Here is a 19,496-nt window from a genome sequence, read left to right as displayed (position 1 = left end):
AGTGGTGTGTGACAATGGAAGCAATCTGTTGGCAGCGTTGAGACTAGGCAATTTAACACATGTGCCCTGCATGGCACATGTGTTAAATTTAATAGTCCAACGTTTTGTCTCCAAGTACCCAGGATTCCAGGACGTTCTCACCCAGTCCAGAAAGGTGTCGGCCCATTTCAGACGTTCCTACACAGCCATGGCACGCCTTGCTGACATTCAGCAGCGCTACAACATGCCAGTCAGGCGTTTGATTTCTGACAGCCAGACTCGCTGGAATTCAACGCTCCTTATGTTGGAACGTCTGCTGCAACAACAAAGGGCCGTCAACGAGTACCTTTTTGAACTGGGTGGTAGGACTGGATCTGCACAGCTGGGGATTTTTTTCCCCCGTTACTGGGTGCTTATGCGCGATGCCTGCAGGCTCATGCGACCTTTTGAAGAGGTGACAAATATGGTCAGTCGCACCGAAGGCACCATCAGCGACCTAATACCCTTCGCTTTCTTCCTGGAGCGTGCCGTGCGACGAGTGACAGATGAGGCTGTAGACCAGCGTGACGAGGAGCTGGAAGCGCACGATTTCTGGTCGGAATCACCAGAACGAACCCAGGCACCTGCTGCAACGCAGGGAGAGGTGCCAGAAGTGGAGTCAGAGGAGGAAGGTGGCTTTGTGGAGGAGGAGGAGGAGGACCAACAGGAGCAGGCTTCCCAGGGGGCTAGTGGTGACCTTTTGGGGACCCCTGGTCTTGTACGTGGCTGGGGGGAGGAGACCGTGGATGATGCAGTCCTTGATAATGAGGAAGCGGAGATGGATAGCTCTGCATCCAACCTTGTGAGAATGGGGTCTTTCATGCTGTCATGCCTGTTGAAGGACCCCCGTATCAAGAGGCTTAAGGAGAAGGACCTGTACTGGGTCGCAACGCTACTAGACCCTCGGTACAAGCATAAAGTGTCAGAAATGTTACCAACATACCACAAGTCCGAAAAGATGCGGCATTTACAAACCAGCCTGCAAAACATGTTGTACAATGCTTTTAAGGGTGATGTCACTTCAGGAACTCATCAACATTCCAGGGGCAGAGGTGCCAGTAATCCTGCCACGAGCACACCTGCAAGGACAAAGCCCTTTGGCCAGTCTGTAACGTCAGACATGCAAATGTTTTTCTGTCCAAGGCAGCGCCACAACCCTTCTGGATCCACCCTCAAAGAACGCCTCGACCGGCAGGTAGCGGACTACCTGGCATTAACTGCAGATATCGACACTCTGAGGAGCGATGAACCCCTGGACTACTGGGTGCGCAGGCTTGATCTGTGGCCAGAGCTGTCACAATTTGCCATGAACCTCTTGTCTTGCCCAGCCTCAAGTGTGCTCTCAGAAAGGACCTTCAGTGCAGCAGGAGGGATTGTAACTGAGAAGAGAACTCGCCTAGGTCACAAAAGTGTCGATTACCTGACCTTTATTAAAATGAATGAGGGGTGGATCTCGGAGGGTTACTGCACGCCGGAAGACTTGTTCTGACTTCTATGCAGCTGTCCTTCTCTTCAAGCCTCATGACTCCACACACAGCTGTCCTTTAGCGTCCTCCTCCTCCCTCCGCCACCGTTACAAACTAGGGTGCAAACCCTACTGGTTTAATTTTTTCTGGCCTCTGTGCTTCAGTGGCTGCAACCAAAAAAACTGGGCAAACAATGTCTACAAGGTCAACGTATGGCAAAAAATGACTATTTTCAGCATTTATATGGCATATTTTTTCTGGCAACTGTGCTTCAGTGGCTGCGTCCAAAAAAATGCATATTTTCTGCATTTATATGGCATAATTTTTCTGGCAACTGTGCTTCAGTGGCTGCGACCAAAAAAATGCATATTTTCTGCATTTATATGGCATAATTTTTCTGGCCTCTGTGCTTCAGTGGCTGCAACCAAAAAAATTTATATTTTCAGCATTTATATGGCATAATTTTTCTGGCCTCTGTGCTTCAGTGGCTGCAACCAAAAAAATTTATATTTTCAGCATTTATATGGCATAATTTTTCTGGCAACTGTGCTTCAGTGGCTGCGACCAAAAAAATTACTATTTTCAGCATTTATATGGCATATTTTTTCTGGCCTCTGTGCTTCAGTGGCTGCGGCCAAAAAAACTGGGCAAACAATGCCTACAAGGTCAACGACGTTGACCTTGTAGGCATTGTTTGCCCAGTTTTTTTGGCCGCAGCCACTGAAGCACAGAGGCCAGAAAAAATATGCCATATAAATGCTGAAAATAGTAATTTTTTGCCATACGTTGACTCAACGTATATGGCAAAAAATGACTATTTTCAGCATTTATATGGCATATTTTTTCTGGCAACTGTGCTTCAGTGGCTGCGACCAAAAAAATGCATATTTTCTGCATTTATATGGCATAATTTTTCTGGCCTCTGTGCTTCAGTGGCTGCAACCAAAAAAATTTATATTTTCAGCATTTATATGGCATAATTATTCTGGCAACTGTGCTTCAGTGGCTGCGACCAAAAAAATGCATATTTTCTGCATTTATATGGCATAATTTTTCTGGCCTCTGTGCTTCAGTGGCTGCAACCAAAAAAATTTATATTTTCAGCATTTATATGGCATAATTTTTCTGGCAACTGTGCTTCAGTGGCTGCGTCCAAAAAAACTGGGCAAACAATGTCTACAAGGTCAACGTATGGCGAAAAATTACTATTTTCAGCATTTATATGGCATATTTTTTCTGGCAACTGTGCTTCAGTGGCTGCGTCCAAAAAAACTGGGCAAACAATGCCTACAAGGTCAACGTATGGCAGTTGTTTAAAGAGAACAGTAGATTACTAGCCAGCAAAGCTACCTAAGCTAAAATGTCCCTCAAATCCCTGCAGACTTCTGTCCCTCCAATACAGAGCAGTATCAAGCAGATTACTAGCCAGCAAGCTTACTATCATCTGTCCCTGAAATCACTAACAGCTCTCCCCCTACACTATCTCTTCCAAGCACACACAGGCAGATTTTTCAGATACATTTTTGCCCTTGATCCCCCTCTGGCATGCCACTGTCCAGGTCGTTGCACCCTTTAAACAACTTTAAAATCATTTTTCTGGCCAGAAATGTCTTTTCTAGATGTTAAAGTTCGCCTTCCCATTGAAGTCTATGGGGTTCGCGAACCGTTCGCGAACCGCTCGCATTTTTGCGCAAGTTCGCGAATATGTTCGCGAACTTTTTTTCCGACGTTCGCTACATCCCTATACGCAAATACCTAAATTTTAAAAAAAACGTGCCTTTTCTCTGTAATGATAAAATAGTACCTTGTTCTTGATGGTAACTAAGCTTCGTGATGCCATATTGGTGGTAAAACAATCCTGCTGGGTTTATTTAATTAAAGGAACACCAAAAAATGTAAGTGTTTTAAAGGAATGACAATATAATGTACTGTTGCCCTCCACTGGTAAAACTGGAGTGTTTGCTTTTGAGTGTTTTTATAAACAAGCTGCTGTGTAGCCATGGGGGCAGTCATTCAAGCACAGGATACACAGTAGATAACAGATAAGATAAGCTGCGTATCATTTAGCATTGGAACGGGTCCAGCAGGGGCAGCATTGCTAGTGCTATTGCGCTCGCTGCCCTAGTAGAGCCCAATTTCCATCTTAAAAAACTGAAATTCGGCTCTTAAAGTTACCAGAGGTGGCTTTTTGCCGTCCTGGTAACTGGCCTCTCGATGCCACCTGAGGCAAGGTTCTCACCTTTACAGGGGCGACCCTGGATAAGCTCTGATCAGTCTTATCTTATACTCCAGAGCTTATCCGTTATATGCTATGTAAACCTGTGCCTTTTCTCCTTTTTCAGCTTTGAATGGCTGAACAGCAGCTTTTTAATATAAAATATAGCAGTATTTCTCAAGCAAACACACCAGTTGTACCAGTGCAGTTCAAGTGTTAATATATATTATTATATTTTCATGATTTTAAACACTTTATTTATTTTTTTTGGTGTTACTGGTCCTTTAAATTATTTTTATCAGACTTAAGTTATGGTAAACCAAATAACAGAAAGCTACAAGGAAAAATCTGTATCCCTAGCATTCTGGATAATAGATCTTATAGCTGAATTTGTAAGTTCTTTGCTTTGGACTGGTTACTAGGCAAAACATGAAATAATAATACTCTAGTAATCCTTTAAATGCAATCTCTGTGCTACCATAAGATAACATTTGCCAGAGGGAACCATTTAGTTTGCAAAATGCTCTTTTCCAGATCAATATAGAGCTTGATCCAGTCTCCAGTTAACCTGTTATTGCATTTGACACTATGAAAATTTTAAACATTCCTGATGAAGGCAAAACAGAACAAGAAGATGGTTGCTAATATGCTGCACAATGAAAAGCAGCTATGCATTTTCCAAATTCATCTACATTTTTATAAAACACATTTAGAGGAAAGTATCAGTATGACTGTATAATCCTGTCCAGCACCAGTATTTTAATAAATATCACAGCCTTGTGCTACTTACATGTGCCAGACACTCACAACCACCTTCTATTACTGCAGAAAGGATTGTTCACCCATCAAATAAGGCTGTGGTGCAATTCAAAGATCTCATAGACTGTTAAGGTGGCCATACACGGGCCGATAAAAGCTGCCGACAGACCGAGACGGCAGCTTATTGGCCCGTGTATGGGGGCCCCCGACGGGCTTCCCCGATCGAGATCTGGCCGAAAGTCAGCCAGATCTCGATCTGTTCATTGATGCAGTCCCGCGATCCGACCGCCCGTTTGCGTTCGCTAGGATCCGATCGTTGGGCCCTAGGGCCCACGATCAGATCAGCCCGATATTGCCCACCTCAAGGTGGGCATATCGGAGCGAGATCCGCTTGTTTGGCGACATCACCAAACGAGCGGATCTCTCCATGTATGGGCACCTTTACATAGTCCTTGAGGTTAACAGATCTTTGCACCTCCTTTTCAGACCAACCCGAAACTCTTCCCTGTGGCCAGGGGGGTAATGGGGTGGCTCACCTTTTACTTTTAGTACATTATAGAAAAGCTAATTCTAAGCAACTTTTCAATTTTTCTTCATTTTTTCTTTTGTATAGTTTTTTAATTATTTGCTTTCTTCTGACTCTTTCCAGTTTTCCAATGGGGGTCACTGACCCCATCTAAAAAAACAAATGTTTTGTAAGGCTACAAATGTATTGTTATTGTTACTTTTTACTATTCATCTTTCTGATCAGACGCTCTCCTATTCCTATTCCAGTCTCTTATTCAAATCAATGGTTGCTCGGGTAATTTGGACCCTAGCAATCCGATTGCTGAAATTGCAAACTGGAGAGTGGCTGAATAAAAAGCTAAATAACTCAAAGACCACAAATAATAAAAAATGAAAACCAGTTGCAAATTGACTCAGAATATCACACTCTGATCATACTAAAAGTTAATTTAATGGTGAACAACCCCTTTAAATGGCAGTAATCTAACCCAGAGAGGGACCAAAGGGCAGGAAAACAGGAAAGTGTCAAAATTGCTGTAACAGCATGTTGTGAGTTGTGAAAGGCTTTTAAGCTTCTTTAAGGGTAAGGCCACACGAGGAGATTCAGGGAGATTTTGTCGCCTGGCTACTAATCGCCTCGTCTTTTGAGCAACTATCTCCCTGAACTGCCTCAGCGTTTTTCCCCATAGGCTACAATGAAAAGTCGCCTGCGCTAATCCACACACGGCGATGCGTTTTCAATAGTTGCCTGAAATTGCCTCACTGAGGCAACTTTGGGCAACTATTGAAAACGCATCGCTACGTGTGCATTAGCGCAGGCGACTTTTCATTGTAGCCTAAGGGGAAAAACGCTGAGGCAGTTCAGGGAGATAGTTGCTCATAAGACGAGGTGATTAGTCGCCAGGCGACAAAATCTCCCTGAATCTCCTCGTGTGGACTAGCCCTTATATGTAAACACCGCACAATGCATCTTCATCAGATAGTCAGATACATGTAGTTTGTACCTGCAATTTCTCTATCAGTCCCACTGTTATTATTATTATTATTAATAACATGTATTTATATAGCGCCAACATATTTTGTAGCGCTGTAAAGCAAATGTGTTTATACAACTAAATCACATAAATTACATACATAGAACATAAGGAGTTACATATATCATGATCAATACGGGTACAAAAGGTAGAGGAAGGCCCTATGCAGAAAGAGCTTACAATCTAAAGGGAAGGGAATGATACACAAGGTGTGGCAGTGGGCAAGATCAGAATTAAGTGGGTGAGAGTTGTAGTACTGTATGTGGTATTGCATTTGGTAGTTAAGAGTGAGGGTAGGCTTCTCTAAATAAGTGCATTTTAAGAGATTTTTTGAAAGCAGAAAGGTTGGGAGAAAGTCGGACAGACCGTGGGAGAGAATTCCAGAGGAGGGGTGCAGCCCTTGCAAAGTCTTGAATGCGAGCATGTGAGGAGGTAATGAGAGAAGAGTTGAGGAGCAGATCAGTAGAGGAACGTAGTAAGCAGTCTGGTGAGTATATAAAGATGAGTTCAGAGATGAGTTCAGAGATGTTGGGTGGGGTGGAGTTATGAAGTGCTTTGAATGTCGGGGTCATTAATTTGAATTTAATTCTGAAGTGGAAACGAGTGCAGGGATTGACAGAATGGCATGGCAGTGTTCATTATGGACTGGAGAGATGACAGTCTCTGGAGGGGAAGGCCAAATAGAGTTACAGTCAGCCCCGGACTTGCAATCTGTGGGTTCTGGCAAATGCCAGAGGGGCTGCTATAAGGTGCCATAGAAAGTCAGTATTTAGTGGGCTGGTGGGGGGCTGTTTAGGCCTCTGTGGGCTGATTGGGCCTTTGTGTACCTGAAATGTCAGGGCCTATTTTAACCAGTCTGGACCTGGTTACAGTAGTCTAGACGTGATATGACGAGAGAATGAATAAGAATTTTGGCAGCATCTTGGGTGATAAATGATCGTATTTTGGATTTGTTCTTTAGGTGGAAGTGACATGATTTAATAAGTGACTGGATATGAGGAGTGAAGGGCAGAATCTAGGATAACCCCAAGGCACCGGGCCTGGGGAGATGGTATGATAGTGGAATTGTTAGCTATGATGGATACTTCTGAGATGTTACTGGTGTTAGTTGGAGGAAAGAGAACCATTTCCGTTTTAGAGATGTTTAATTTAAGGTAGCATTGCGACATCCAAGTAGAGACAGCGGACAGGCAGGAGGAGACCCAAGTTAGGAGTTCTGGGTTGAGATCAGGAGAGATAGATCTGCGTATCGTCAGCATAGAGGTGATAGTGGAAACCATACGAGCTATAAGTATAGAGGGAGAATAATAAGGTTCCCAGGATAGAGCCTTGAGGAACCCCAACAGAAAGAGGTAGAGGAGAAGATGCTACTCCGTTGTAGGATACACTGAAAGAACGATTGGTGAGGTAAGAAGAGAACCAGGACAGGGCTGTGTCACGAAGGCCAAGCGAATGGAGGGACTGGAGAAGAAGAGGGTGATCTACTGTGTCAAATGCAGCTGAGAGATCTAGCAGTATTAGTAGTGAGAAATTTTTGTTGGCTTTAGCTGTTAAAAGGTCATTAGGTAGCTGGGTCAGGGCAGTTTCAGTGGAGTGTTGTGGTTTAAAACCAGATTGTAGGGGGTCCAGCAAGTTATAGTAAGTTATAGTCAGAGAGGAATAAGGTTAGTCGGTTGTAGACTAGGCGCTCAAGTAGTTTAGAGATGAAAGGTAGCAGAGCGATAGGTCGGAGGTTGTCAAGATTGGAGGGATAAAGAGAGGGTTTTTTCAACAATGGGGGTGGCAAGAGCATGTAAAAGTTGAGAAGGAAACAGTCCAGTTGAGAGTGAGAGATTAAATAGATGAGTTAAGGCTTTGATTAGACAAGGATTGGTATTGCGGAGAAGTTTTGAAGGAAATGGATCAAGCTGGCGGATGGTAAGGTGAGATAAGCCCAAAAGTTTTAAGACTACCTCATCAGTCACAGGGGAGAAGGAGCACAGAAGAGACTGGGGAGTGTGGAGGGAGGGTGGTGGAAGCCTAGGGGGGTTGAGTAGTGTAATGTCACTTCTAATAGTGTCAATTTTGTTTTTGAAGTGCTCAGCAATATCTTGAGCAGAGACAGATGGGCATGGAGGGGGTGGAGAAGGGGAAAGAAGAGTGTTAAAGGTGGAGAAAAGTTGTGCCGGTTTTTTAGAAAGGGAGTTAATGAGTGAAGTAAAGTATGTTTGTTTGGCTTGGGAAAGGCTGATGTTATAGGAGCGCAGGGCAGATTTGTAGCTCCAAAAGTCTGATTCTGAACAGGAATTGTGCCAGAGACGCTCAAGTGCACGTGAATGTCTTTGGAGTGTTTTTGTATGAGCAGTATGCCAAGGTTGAAGTGGTTTGGGTCTAGCATGTTTAGTTTTTGCAGGAGCAAGCTCATTAAGGGCAGTGGTGAGAGTACTATAGTAGACAGAGGTAGCCACATTAGGACAAGAGATGGCTGCGATATTAGAGTGAAGAGAGTCAAAGGAAGAAGTAAGATGCATCACATCCAGAGCTTGCAAATCACGGTAGGTATGTGTTTGGGGAATAGCATTATATTATATTCTGCACATCCAACACGTCACATGCGTGTCATCGCCTGTCGACAAATCGGTCATCACCGTGCCATGGATTTCTGCCCTCAAACAGACTGTCCCAAGTTTGTATATATATATATATATATGGCTCTGAATTAATAGACTGCATCTGTGCCATTAATCCAGTGTTACTGGATTCATAGCTGACCACCAGGATGTTAAGTAGTAATTTGCATGTCTCCGTCCATATTTTCTTAAAGGGGTTGTTCACCTTCAAATTAACTTTTGGTATGACGTAGAGAGTAATATTCTGAGACAGTTTGCAATTGGTTTTAATTTTTTACTAATTGTGGTTTCTGAGTTATCTAGCTTTTTATTCAGCAACTCTCCAGTTTTCAGTTTCAGAAATCTGGTTACTACGGTCCAAATTACCCTAACAACCATGCACTGATTTGAATAAGAGACTGGAATATGAATAGGAGAGGACCTGAATAGAAAGATGAGTAATACACAGTAGCAATAACAATACATTAATAGCTTTACAGAGCATTTGTTTTAGATGGGGTCAGTGGCCCCTATTTGAAAGCTGAGAAGAATCCAAAGAAAAAGGCAAATAACTAAAATACTATAAAAATAAATAAATAATGAAGACCAATTTAAGTTACTTATAACTGGCCATTTTATAACATACTAAAAGTTAATTTAAAGGTGAACCACACCTTTAAGCGAGGGTTAATGCCTTTCATTTTTGGTTTGAAGGCAGTGCTATGTGTTTTAAGGAAGCTTTACCTGCATGTCTGATATTTCATTACCTGTAATTAGTAGTTTCCAATGGGGTGACACCAGCTATTACAAATTTGCCTGGTTGAATAATAATAAATATCTCCTGGTATAGAGTATACTGTGAAAATATTCACATACATTTAGATTGTAAGCTCTATGTGGCAGATACTTCTATATTCTTGTCTCTTTGACATTTTATATTTATTACACTATATTTTTTTAATCACCCCATTTTTTCTATTAAATTATTGTTATGCTGTACAGAGCTGCCTACATAAGTAGCACTATATAAATAATACATACTTTCAAATGTAGGCTTCTTCACATATAGGGAATGGCAGAGTATGGCTTTGTTATATTTTTGTTTGTTAATTGTTACTCACATCTTGCTTGGGAAGGGTATCCTGAAAACAGCGCCCCAAAGGTTTGAAAGTCAGGGGCCGAGACGGTGAAGCTTTGCTTCCCTCCGGATGTGCAATGAGATGAGGTGCTCCTCCTCCTGTTGAACCCTCAGACCCAAGCCCATCAATGCGATGAACTTGGATAGAGGCATTGGGAGGGTGATGAACTCGAACATTTAGGAAAGGGGGAAGAACCTGGACTGGAGTGAAAGGAATATAATTAAGTTTTTAAAAAAGAGAGGTACATCAAGATGTGGTAAGGAAACATATAAAATACATCTGTACCATACACATATTTAGCATAAGATCATGCTTCTTTATAGACTTGACATTGCTAACATTATGTGAAAAACGTAGCAAAAATAATTTAGAAATAAAAATTAAAGTTGTGGTGGGAAACAAAGAAATAACAGACTGCAGTAAATTACATAGTTTCTGAACTTAAAATGAGACTGTCCATCAAGTTTAACCATTTATCCAAGTAGTCCAAAAAAAAGTGTAGTTGTGAATGTGATAAAATCCATCTGAAGCTGCCTATAATTTGCATCACAAGGGTAAAAGGACTCCTAACTAGTGATGAGTGAATTTTTTCAGCAGCCATGGATTCACAACAAAATTCTGCATTTCCCCCATCTGCAAAACTGCAACAAAAATGTTTTTTAGCAGATAATTCAGCGCGGCACAAAAGTAACAGAGACAAAAATGATGCTGAGACAAAAAAGTCGGCATTAGAAAAAACGCCCATTGACTTTAATGCATTTGGACAAGAAAGTTGCAGAGACAAAAAAAGTTGGCACAAGTAAAAACTCCCATTGACTTTAATGCATTTGTATAGATAAAAATTGACGAATTTGTGAATTTTTCGCCATTTCACAATTTTTTTCACCATTTTATTAATTTTTCAGCGAATCGATACAGGACAGATTCTCTCATCACTACAGACAAAAGGTAAAAAAACAATCTCTGGATAAACATTGTATAAAGAGTATTAGCATCAACAGCCTTGTATTCTATCCATTTCTGGGAGAAAACTCTATATAACTTAACATCCCTGACTGTAAAATCTCATTTTGTAAACTGGCTTTCTTATAATTTCAGGAATCCCTTGTTTCCCCTGGAAGGATTGTGAGGGCGTGTTTCGCACCCTCCAGCGCTTAGTCGTTAGGTGTCTCATCTATGACTAAGCGCCGAAGGGTGCGAAACGCGTAAGGTGGGCCATGTGGGGTCAGTATGTATCTTAATTTTAATGTGAATTTAAATAAAAAAATTTTTTACTGAAGAAAAAGACCTTGGGACAGATATCTTTTGATATATGAACTTTTTGTATGTGTATAAATAGTGCTCAAATAACCTCAGGTGCCTTTATACCTGTCATACTATAACAGAACAACTATAACAGAAAGTATGCACTTTATATGCATGGCTAATCATGCAAAAACCAAGAAATATATATATATATAAAACGTATATATATATATATATTCGCAAGAACAGCGACACTCACAGGATTTTCTTTGCGGATAAAAGTATGTTTATTCCACTCAACGTTTCGATCCCTCACAGGGATCTTCGTCAGGAGATTACAAACCAACAACCAGAATCCCACTACCATCCCAGAATTTAAACCCACTGGCCGTTTTTTGGCGCCCTAATCTGTTGCTAAGCAACCACCAAACAATGTGACAAGATTTCGGGGTCAAAGTTAAAAAGTGTAGGATAAGGCAGGGAAGTGCAGGGCATCAGAAGTGCTACTTAGTATAGCGGTGCGAGCTAGAGACAGCAAGAATAGATTAAAAGAAAGATTGAGGAAAGGGAGTAGCGAAAGAAGAAGTTGCCTCCGTGTCAGAGTAATGCTATTATCCTGGAACCAAGCCGCAAACCAATCAAAATCGCTGCGGTGTCACCGCAGTCCAATCAGTAGACAGTATAGTGGTGGGCGTGCGCCCAAGCGCTATCGAGCATACGTACGCCGATCCGTAAGCAGAGGAAGGTTGCCATAGCGACCGCTGCAGAGTCAGTACTGCCCAATCGGCCGACAGTGTGGCGGTGGGTGTGTCCCAAACCGCTCTCTCTAGCCGCCAGCCTGTTAGCAGAAGGGGGTTGCCAGGGCAACCGGACAACGCTGTCAGAAGCTAACTAAACAAATCATATCGAGAGTGCGTGCGGCACATAGTGAAAAAACGGGATCAGATCTCTGAGCATATGGGTAACCAGAAAGCATCAGTGGATATCTGTACGGCTGCCAAAATTGGGATGAAGGGTTATGCGCTCCACTCCGTATCCATTTTTGGCAAATGGAGACAATCATGAGTCCACTCATCGGGCCTTCAAGTGGATGGGTACTTCTGCTCCTGCCCACATATTACTGTAACACGGGCCCATCGAACGCAACAGGCATGGATCTAATAGTGTCTGACATGTGCGGGGCAATGTGTGAAAAAAAGTTTAGAGGGAGAGAGATTAAGAGGGAGGAAGGTTAAAAACAAGCAAAGTATACCAGAAGCGATTGGAGGCAGGGGATACAAAATACTAAATAGTAAGGCTATAAGCTTAAGGCAAAAGTACAAGGTGTATAAACAACCTAGTTGTACAAGTAGGAGCAGCTTATGCTGCAAACTCAATGAAGCCAAAAACACGAACATAATATGCAAAAAGGATCACAAATTTCTAAATATTAGATAAATGCAAGTGAAAAAATGAAAGGAAAAAAAGAATAAAAAAAAAAAGGAAAAAACATATTATATGGGATGCTCAAATAAAGCAGCCCAAAGGTAATGTCTCATTTAGTCCTCGAGGGGTGACGGTGTCCAGTCTGTGTATCCATCTTGCTTCCCTCCTGAGAAGAGCCTTGGCTCTGTTGCCCCCACGTGGCAGAGGTGGCTGGAAATCTATTGCCATACACCGGAAAGTAGGTAAACCGTGTCCCATCTGCAGGAAATGTCGCGCCACTGGTTGCTTGGCAGAGTTCTCTTTAATAGCTTTGCTGATTGCAGATCTATGGTTCGCTATTCTGTCGCGTAGTGAAGTGGTGGCTTTCCCCACGTAATAAAGGCCACATGGGCATGTAACAATGTATACCACAAAAGATGTGGTACAAGTGAGTCTGAATCGTATGTCAAACCGCTTACCCGTGTGGGGGTGAGGGAAGTCTTTACCTACAAGGCGGGACCTGCATGTAGTACAGTCTGGGCACCGATAGCACCCCAATTTCTGCTGTCCACTCAGCCAATTATGGGGCACCTGAGATTTATCCAAAAAATCAGTTTTAACCAGGATATCCTTAAGGTTTTGGTTCTTTCCATTGCCAAAAATGGGGGGACGAGCCCCAAAGAGAGAAAGGCTATTGTCCATAGCAATTATGGGCCAATTCTTTTGTATACTCTGTTTAAGATGTTTAGAGATATGTGAGAATTTAGATGTAAAAATCAACTGTGGAGCTGGTGATTTTTCCGTGGTTTTCTTGGTGAGAAGATCAAATTGTGAGAATTGCAAAGCCTTCTGGAGTTGTTGGAATAACATTTCCTCCTTGTAGCCTCTGTCCAGAAATCTATCGAATGTTTCCCTTAATTGCAGCTGTGCTTTCTCTGGGTCATTGTTGTTACGTATAGTATGCAGGAACTGCGAGTACGGGATCGCCCGGATGGTAGAGGGTGGGTGATCACTGGCCGCGTGTAAGGTGGTATTTCGGTCGGTCGGTTTCCTATAGAGACTGGTCCCAAAGCCATCCCTTGTCTTGTATATTAATAGATCAAGGAATTCTATGCTCTGTTCGTCAAATTTCAACGTAAACCTGATCGGTGTATCCATGGAGTTTAATGTGTCGAAAAATTCGGTGAGCGATGAGGCATCCCCGTCCCATATTAGTAGCAGGTCATCGATGTAACGAAGGTACGCAACAAGTCTGTCAGCAGCTCTCTTTTGGATGTACTCCTGTTCATAGTGTAGCATGAAGAGGTTCGCATAGGACGGTGCCAGGGCACAGCCCATAGCTGTGCCAGATATCTGTAAGTAAAAGGTGTTCTCAAATCTAAAGTAATTCTTGGTCAAGGCTAGTTCTAGTAGATCAATGAGAAATTCGGTTGGAACAGACTTATCAGGTCGTTTTTCCAGTGCTTGTCTGCAGGCCACGAGTTCCTGTTCATGGGGTATAACTGTGTAAAGGCTACTGACATCCATGGTGGCTAATAGGCAGTGTTCTGGAAGTACGCCAAGTCCGTTGAGAATCTGGATGACATGGGTGGCATCCCGAGTGTATGAGGGCATGGTAGTGACTAATGGTTGTAGAAAGGAGTCCACAAAGATGGCAACTGGTTGGAATAGTGAGCCCACCGGCGATATAATCGGTCTCCGGGGGGTGCAGACTGGGATTTGTGAATCTTGGGGAGCGTGTAAATGATGTATATATATATATATCCTTGAGAAAGGTCCTAACAAGGACCGAAACATTGGACATTGATGCAACAGAAATAAATGAGAATTTTTACATGGGAGTGCTGGTATCACGTTATATATTTTTTATATATATATATATATATATATATATATAGTCAACTACACCCTCATTGCACCCCCGCCTAATGGTTTTAAAAAATAGTGGTGAGCACAACTTTCCCTTGTGTGTTATATGTATATATATATATTTATATATATATATATATATATATATATATATATATATATATATATATATATATATATATATATATATATATATATATATATACACATGACCAATTTGACTCAGAGGGGGAAAAAATTCCTTCCAAACTCCAAGCTGGCAATCCGATCAACTTGTATTATGAGCTATGTTTCATTACCCTGTATTCCCTCACTTGATAAAAAGCCACCAACCGTATATTTAAAAAAAGTGTTATTTTTGACGAAAAATGTGTGGATAAAAATGTAAGAATGTTACTAAAGGCAAATATAAAAATACTTTCTCATATAGACAGATACCTTCTGATGATGTATGTCCAGGTGCCAGTGGTACTGTGAGAGCTGACTGGCTGATTTTTGTTTCTCTGCCATCTGCTTCATCATCTCCCGCAATCACCTGAACGGCATAGACAGCATGCTTCCCGGAGGATGTATCGGCACCCTCCACTTCACTTGCCTCACCTGTATTCCTTACAGTGCCCCCTCCACCAGCTGCCGGCAACTGGCAAAATCGGCCAGTGAAGTCTGGGGGGCAGAGGCAGTGATTGTTTGAAGAACATTGGCCACCATTAATACATGGTAGTGGGCAGACCACTGTAGAAGATAAAGAAAATGGCATATGTCACTGAAGGAAAGATGAACTTGAATGATAGCATAAATGTATCCTTGTTAATGTTATAATCCCTCTTAAGGGTCATTTATTTTACGCACCACTCTTGTCACTTAAAGTAATGCATAGTGCTTGGACACTGCAAGTGGAACGGGTTTAAATGCAACACTAGAGTAGGTATTTTTCATTAGTGTTCTTCATTTTAATGAGGGTACTAATAACACATTTCTCAGAAGTGCAACTTTAATGCTGTATGGTCTATTTTAAAACATACAAGGAAAGACTCCATGACCTTTACTTATGTCCTGTAGCTTAGAAGAATAAATAGAGAGTAATGATAATTCAGGAGAACCAATATTATTCAGGAGGTGCGCCAAGGGCTATAAATGATACCTAATCTTAACAATCAGCTTGTCTTTCAATAGATGTTTTGCCATTAATAAAAATAATAATAATAATATAATCCACACAAGACACAGTACAGGTATGAGACCTGTTATTCAGAATGCTGGGACTGTCCGGATAATGGATCTTTCCATAATTTGGATCTTCATACCTTACTTGGGTCTACTAGAAAATCATTTAAACATTAAATAAACCCAATAGGCTGGTTTTGCTTCCATAATAATAATAATAAGGATCAATTATATAATAGTTTGGATCAAGTACAAGGTACTGTTTTATTATTACAGAGAAAAAGGAAATTTTGGATTATTTGGATAAAATGGGAGATGGGCATCCCGTAATTGTGGGCTTTCCGGATAACGGGTTTCTGGATAATGGATCCTATACCTGTAGAGAATGTTATATCATTCCCAATAGTCACTGCCTCATTGAAGCTTACCGTGTAATTTCCCTACTGTAGAAAACATAACCACACAACTAAAATTGCCTATGTTCAGTTTTACCAGTTAACCCACAAAGAATTTCAGTGATCCAGTTGAAAACAGGCACCAGGCTCCTTTAGCTTTTAATACACAATACAAAATATTTGTCGAAGAAACATAAACTAAATATGTAATGCAGATAATGACTGATACCTTGCATTTAAATGTATATTACTTATCCCATGTCAACATATGGCATTTAGTGTAATATGGACTTAAAGATATACTCACACCAGAAATGGACATATAGGTAACAATGTACATTCATATTTTAAAAAGTATTTTTTTCGTGTCAGTATCACTTTAAATATACCTGGAATGGATTATTGTCTACCTAATAACAAGGTATTCGTTAGTCACTCTTTGTGGTTGTGAAGTTGCATTGCCAAATGTCAGGAATTAAATTAACCTGGTGTAGCAAATGCCAATAAAAGTAACCAAACCACCAGCCACCAGACTGCAGTGATGGTGCTTCTATAAGTTCCCAAGGCCCACACTAAATAACCAAGAGAAAAGAAAAAAGTGGCACATGCCCTTTATTTTCTATAAACCAAAGGTAATTTTTTCACAATTGAAGTGAATAATAATCACTGCAAATGTGGCACATACAATATTTAAAAAGTTCAGTAGTTTTCAGATTTTTCACCAGAAATAAAGACTTTTTCAATTGCTTTCCATCCTTTATTTTTTCGTTTTTTGAATACTGAATTTTAAAGTCTAATGTTCTTGTTTCTGGTGTTTGTCTGGCAGCTCAGTAATCCAGGTGCAGATTCTGAACTGTTACGATTTGCTACATTTATTTGCTACATTTCTCAGCAGCATCTGTGGAATATTAGCAACTATTGTATCAATTATAACCATTGCCTTTATAAGGGAGACTCATCTTTAAGTTAACTTTTAATATTTTATAGAATGGTTAATTCTAAGTGAGTTTTCAATTGGCCTTTATTTTTTTATTGTTTTTGAATTATTTGCCTTCTTTTTCAGACTGAGCTTTCAGATGAGGGTCACTGACCCCATCTAAAAAAAACAAATGCTCTGCAAGATTACAAATGTATTGTTATTGCTACTTTTTATTACTCATCCTTCTATTCAGCCCTCTCCTATTCATATTCCAGTCTTTTATTTAAATTAAAGTTTGGTTGGTAGGGTAATTTGGACCCTAGCAACCAGACTACTGAAATTGAAATCTGGTGAGCAGTTGAATAAAAAGCTAAATAACTCAAAAACTACACATAATAAAAAAATGAAAACCAATTGCAAATTGTCTCCGAATACCGCTCTCTAAGTCACACTAAAGGTTAATTTAAAGGTGAACAAACCCTTTATTGAAACTCAGGAATTCTGCTCAGCAGGGCCAAGTATAAGAAATGTATCAACTAATGTTACATAGTTACATAGTTACATAGTTAAATTGGGTTGAAAAAAGACAAAGTCCATCAAGTTCAACCCCTCCAAATGAAAACCCAGCATCCATATACACACCCCTCCCTACTTTTAATTAAAATTCTATATACCCATACCTATACTAACTATAGAGTTTAGTATCACAATAGCCTTTGATATTATGTCTGTCCAAAAAATCATCCAAGCCACTCTTAAAGGCATTAACTGAATCAGCCATCACAACATCACCCGGCAGTGCATTCCACAACCTCACTGTCCTGACTATGAAGAACCCTCTACGTTGCTTCAAATGAAAGTTCTTTTCTTCTAGTCTAAAGGGGTGGCCTCTGGTACGGTGATCCTCTTTATGGGTAAAAAGGTCCCCTGCCATTTGTCTATAATGTCCTAATTAATGTATCAATTTAAAGCCATTTACAAAGGCAGTGGGGCTTATTTATAAACAGTGGCCAAATTTGCTCCTGGGAAGCAACCCATAGCAACCAATCAGATGATTGTGTTCAGCGCTCAACCTGCAGCTGGCAGCTGGCTAATAAAAAGCTAATCACTGATTGGTTGATATGGGTTACTGCCCAGGTGCAAATTTCCCACTGTTTATAAATGAGCCGCAGTGACACCCCAAGCTGCTTTAGAAAGACATAAAAAGGTGAATGGAAACTTTAAACTTCAATATTAGAAAAACTGTTCACAAGTAGAGTATATTAAGTAATTGAAACAAGTCTTTATTTCTGGTGGAAGGTGAACAACCCCTTTAAAATTGTTTTTCCTATGAGTAATACTGCAAAGCAATCAAAATCAAATAGCTTTGTGTGAATTTAATCTATGTATGACTTAAGCCTTAGAGTATCACACATGCAATCATTCTTCTCTGACCAAAATCCACGAGGCACAGACTACAACTTTCACACATGGGGGTAAATTTATCAAAGAGTGAAGTTCTGCCACTAGAGTGAAATTCCGCAGATCACAATTCATTTCTATGGGATTTTGAAAGGCATATTTATCAATGGGTGAAAGTGAAAGTTCACCCTTTGATAAATACGCCTTTAAAAATCCCATAGCAATGAATGGAAAGTGGCGGAATTTCACTCTAGTGGCGGAACTTCACTATTAACTTCACTCTTTGATAAATATACCCCTTAGTGCCATGCATTTTCCAAACATCTAGTTTAGGGGGATAGTGCAAGAATGTCTTTATGTAATTGCATAAGCACAGAACTGATGAGTGTGCAGCCTTTCAGCTGCTGGGGATGCTATCAGTGGTAATTATTTATTCTTCACATACCTTAGCATACTGGTATGTTTGTGTCTCAATTTAAACTGAGTAAGTGCAGATGTGGCCGTTCTGTATCAATATAGCTCTGGATTTACTGGCATGATCTCAGTTGACCTCTGTTGGGTAGTGTAGTGGCAGCACACTGGTTTGAATTTTTGTGCATTTCAAGCTGTGTGCCAGTATTGATCTAAGTGCACTATTGTATATCACTGTGTTTTGGTGTGGCCAATGCACTTCTGAGTGAGCAACTGTGCTCCACCTACATATGAGTGTGCTGGTATGAATTTTTGTGGCTTTGCAGCTGTGTGCAAGGTAGTACTGTATGTTGGTTTGCATGCCTGTGGATGTTATTGTTAAACTGGGCATATTTCAGGACTAGGCATGTTGGTGTGAGACTCTTTGGATCTGTGAATGTGCAGCTGTGAATGTGTGATTGCTCTGAATAAGCAGGCATTCACCATTGTTGATTTAAGTGTGCTTTTTTTGGTGTCATCATAGATTTAACTGTGCAGGTGGCTTTGAGTATACAGATGTGTAACGGTATAGATCTCTACAGATCAAACAGCCAACTTGTATTCTGTCATATGACTTAAAGAGGGTTAAAGTTAACTTTGAGTATGATATGGCTGATTTTAAGTAACTTTTCAATTGATCTTAATTTTTTATTCTTTTCTAGTTTTTTCATTATTTGCCTTCTTCTTCTGATCTTTCTAGCTTTCAAATAGGGGTCATAGTCCCCATAAAATAAACAAATGCTCCATAAGAGTACAAATGTATTGTTATTGCTACTTTTCATTATCCAACTTTATATTCAGGCCTCTCCTATTCATATTCCAGTCTCTCATTCAAATCAGTGCATGGTTGCTAAGGTAATTTGGACCCTAGCAACCAGATTAATGATATGGCAAACTCAAGAGCTTCTGAATAAAAAGCTAAA

General features: G+C 40.7%; 1 protein-coding gene across 1 annotated transcript in view; it reads right to left on the bottom strand.

The window, feature by feature from the left end:
• ltbp3.L (latent transforming growth factor beta binding protein 3 L homeolog) overlaps positions 1-19,496 on the bottom strand; it is an 85,504-nt gene that overhangs the window by 63,343 nt on the left and 2,665 nt on the right. The window contains exons 2-3 of the mRNA XM_018257727.2: positions 14,683-14,976; positions 9,709-9,926 (exon numbers count right to left, since the gene is read on the bottom strand). Coding sequence (XP_018113216.1) covers positions 9,709-9,926; positions 14,683-14,976 — 512 coding nt within the window. The remainder of the gene's footprint in view (positions 1-9,708; positions 9,927-14,682; positions 14,977-19,496) is intronic.

This window comes from Xenopus laevis, chromosome 4L, assembly GCF_017654675.1.
Source record: "Xenopus laevis strain J_2021 chromosome 4L, Xenopus_laevis_v10.1, whole genome shotgun sequence".
Classification (NCBI taxonomy): Eukaryota; Metazoa; Chordata; class Amphibia; order Anura; family Pipidae; genus Xenopus; species Xenopus laevis.
Note: the sequence above shows the minus strand (reverse complement) of the source record. Positions and strands in the feature narration are given on the sequence as shown.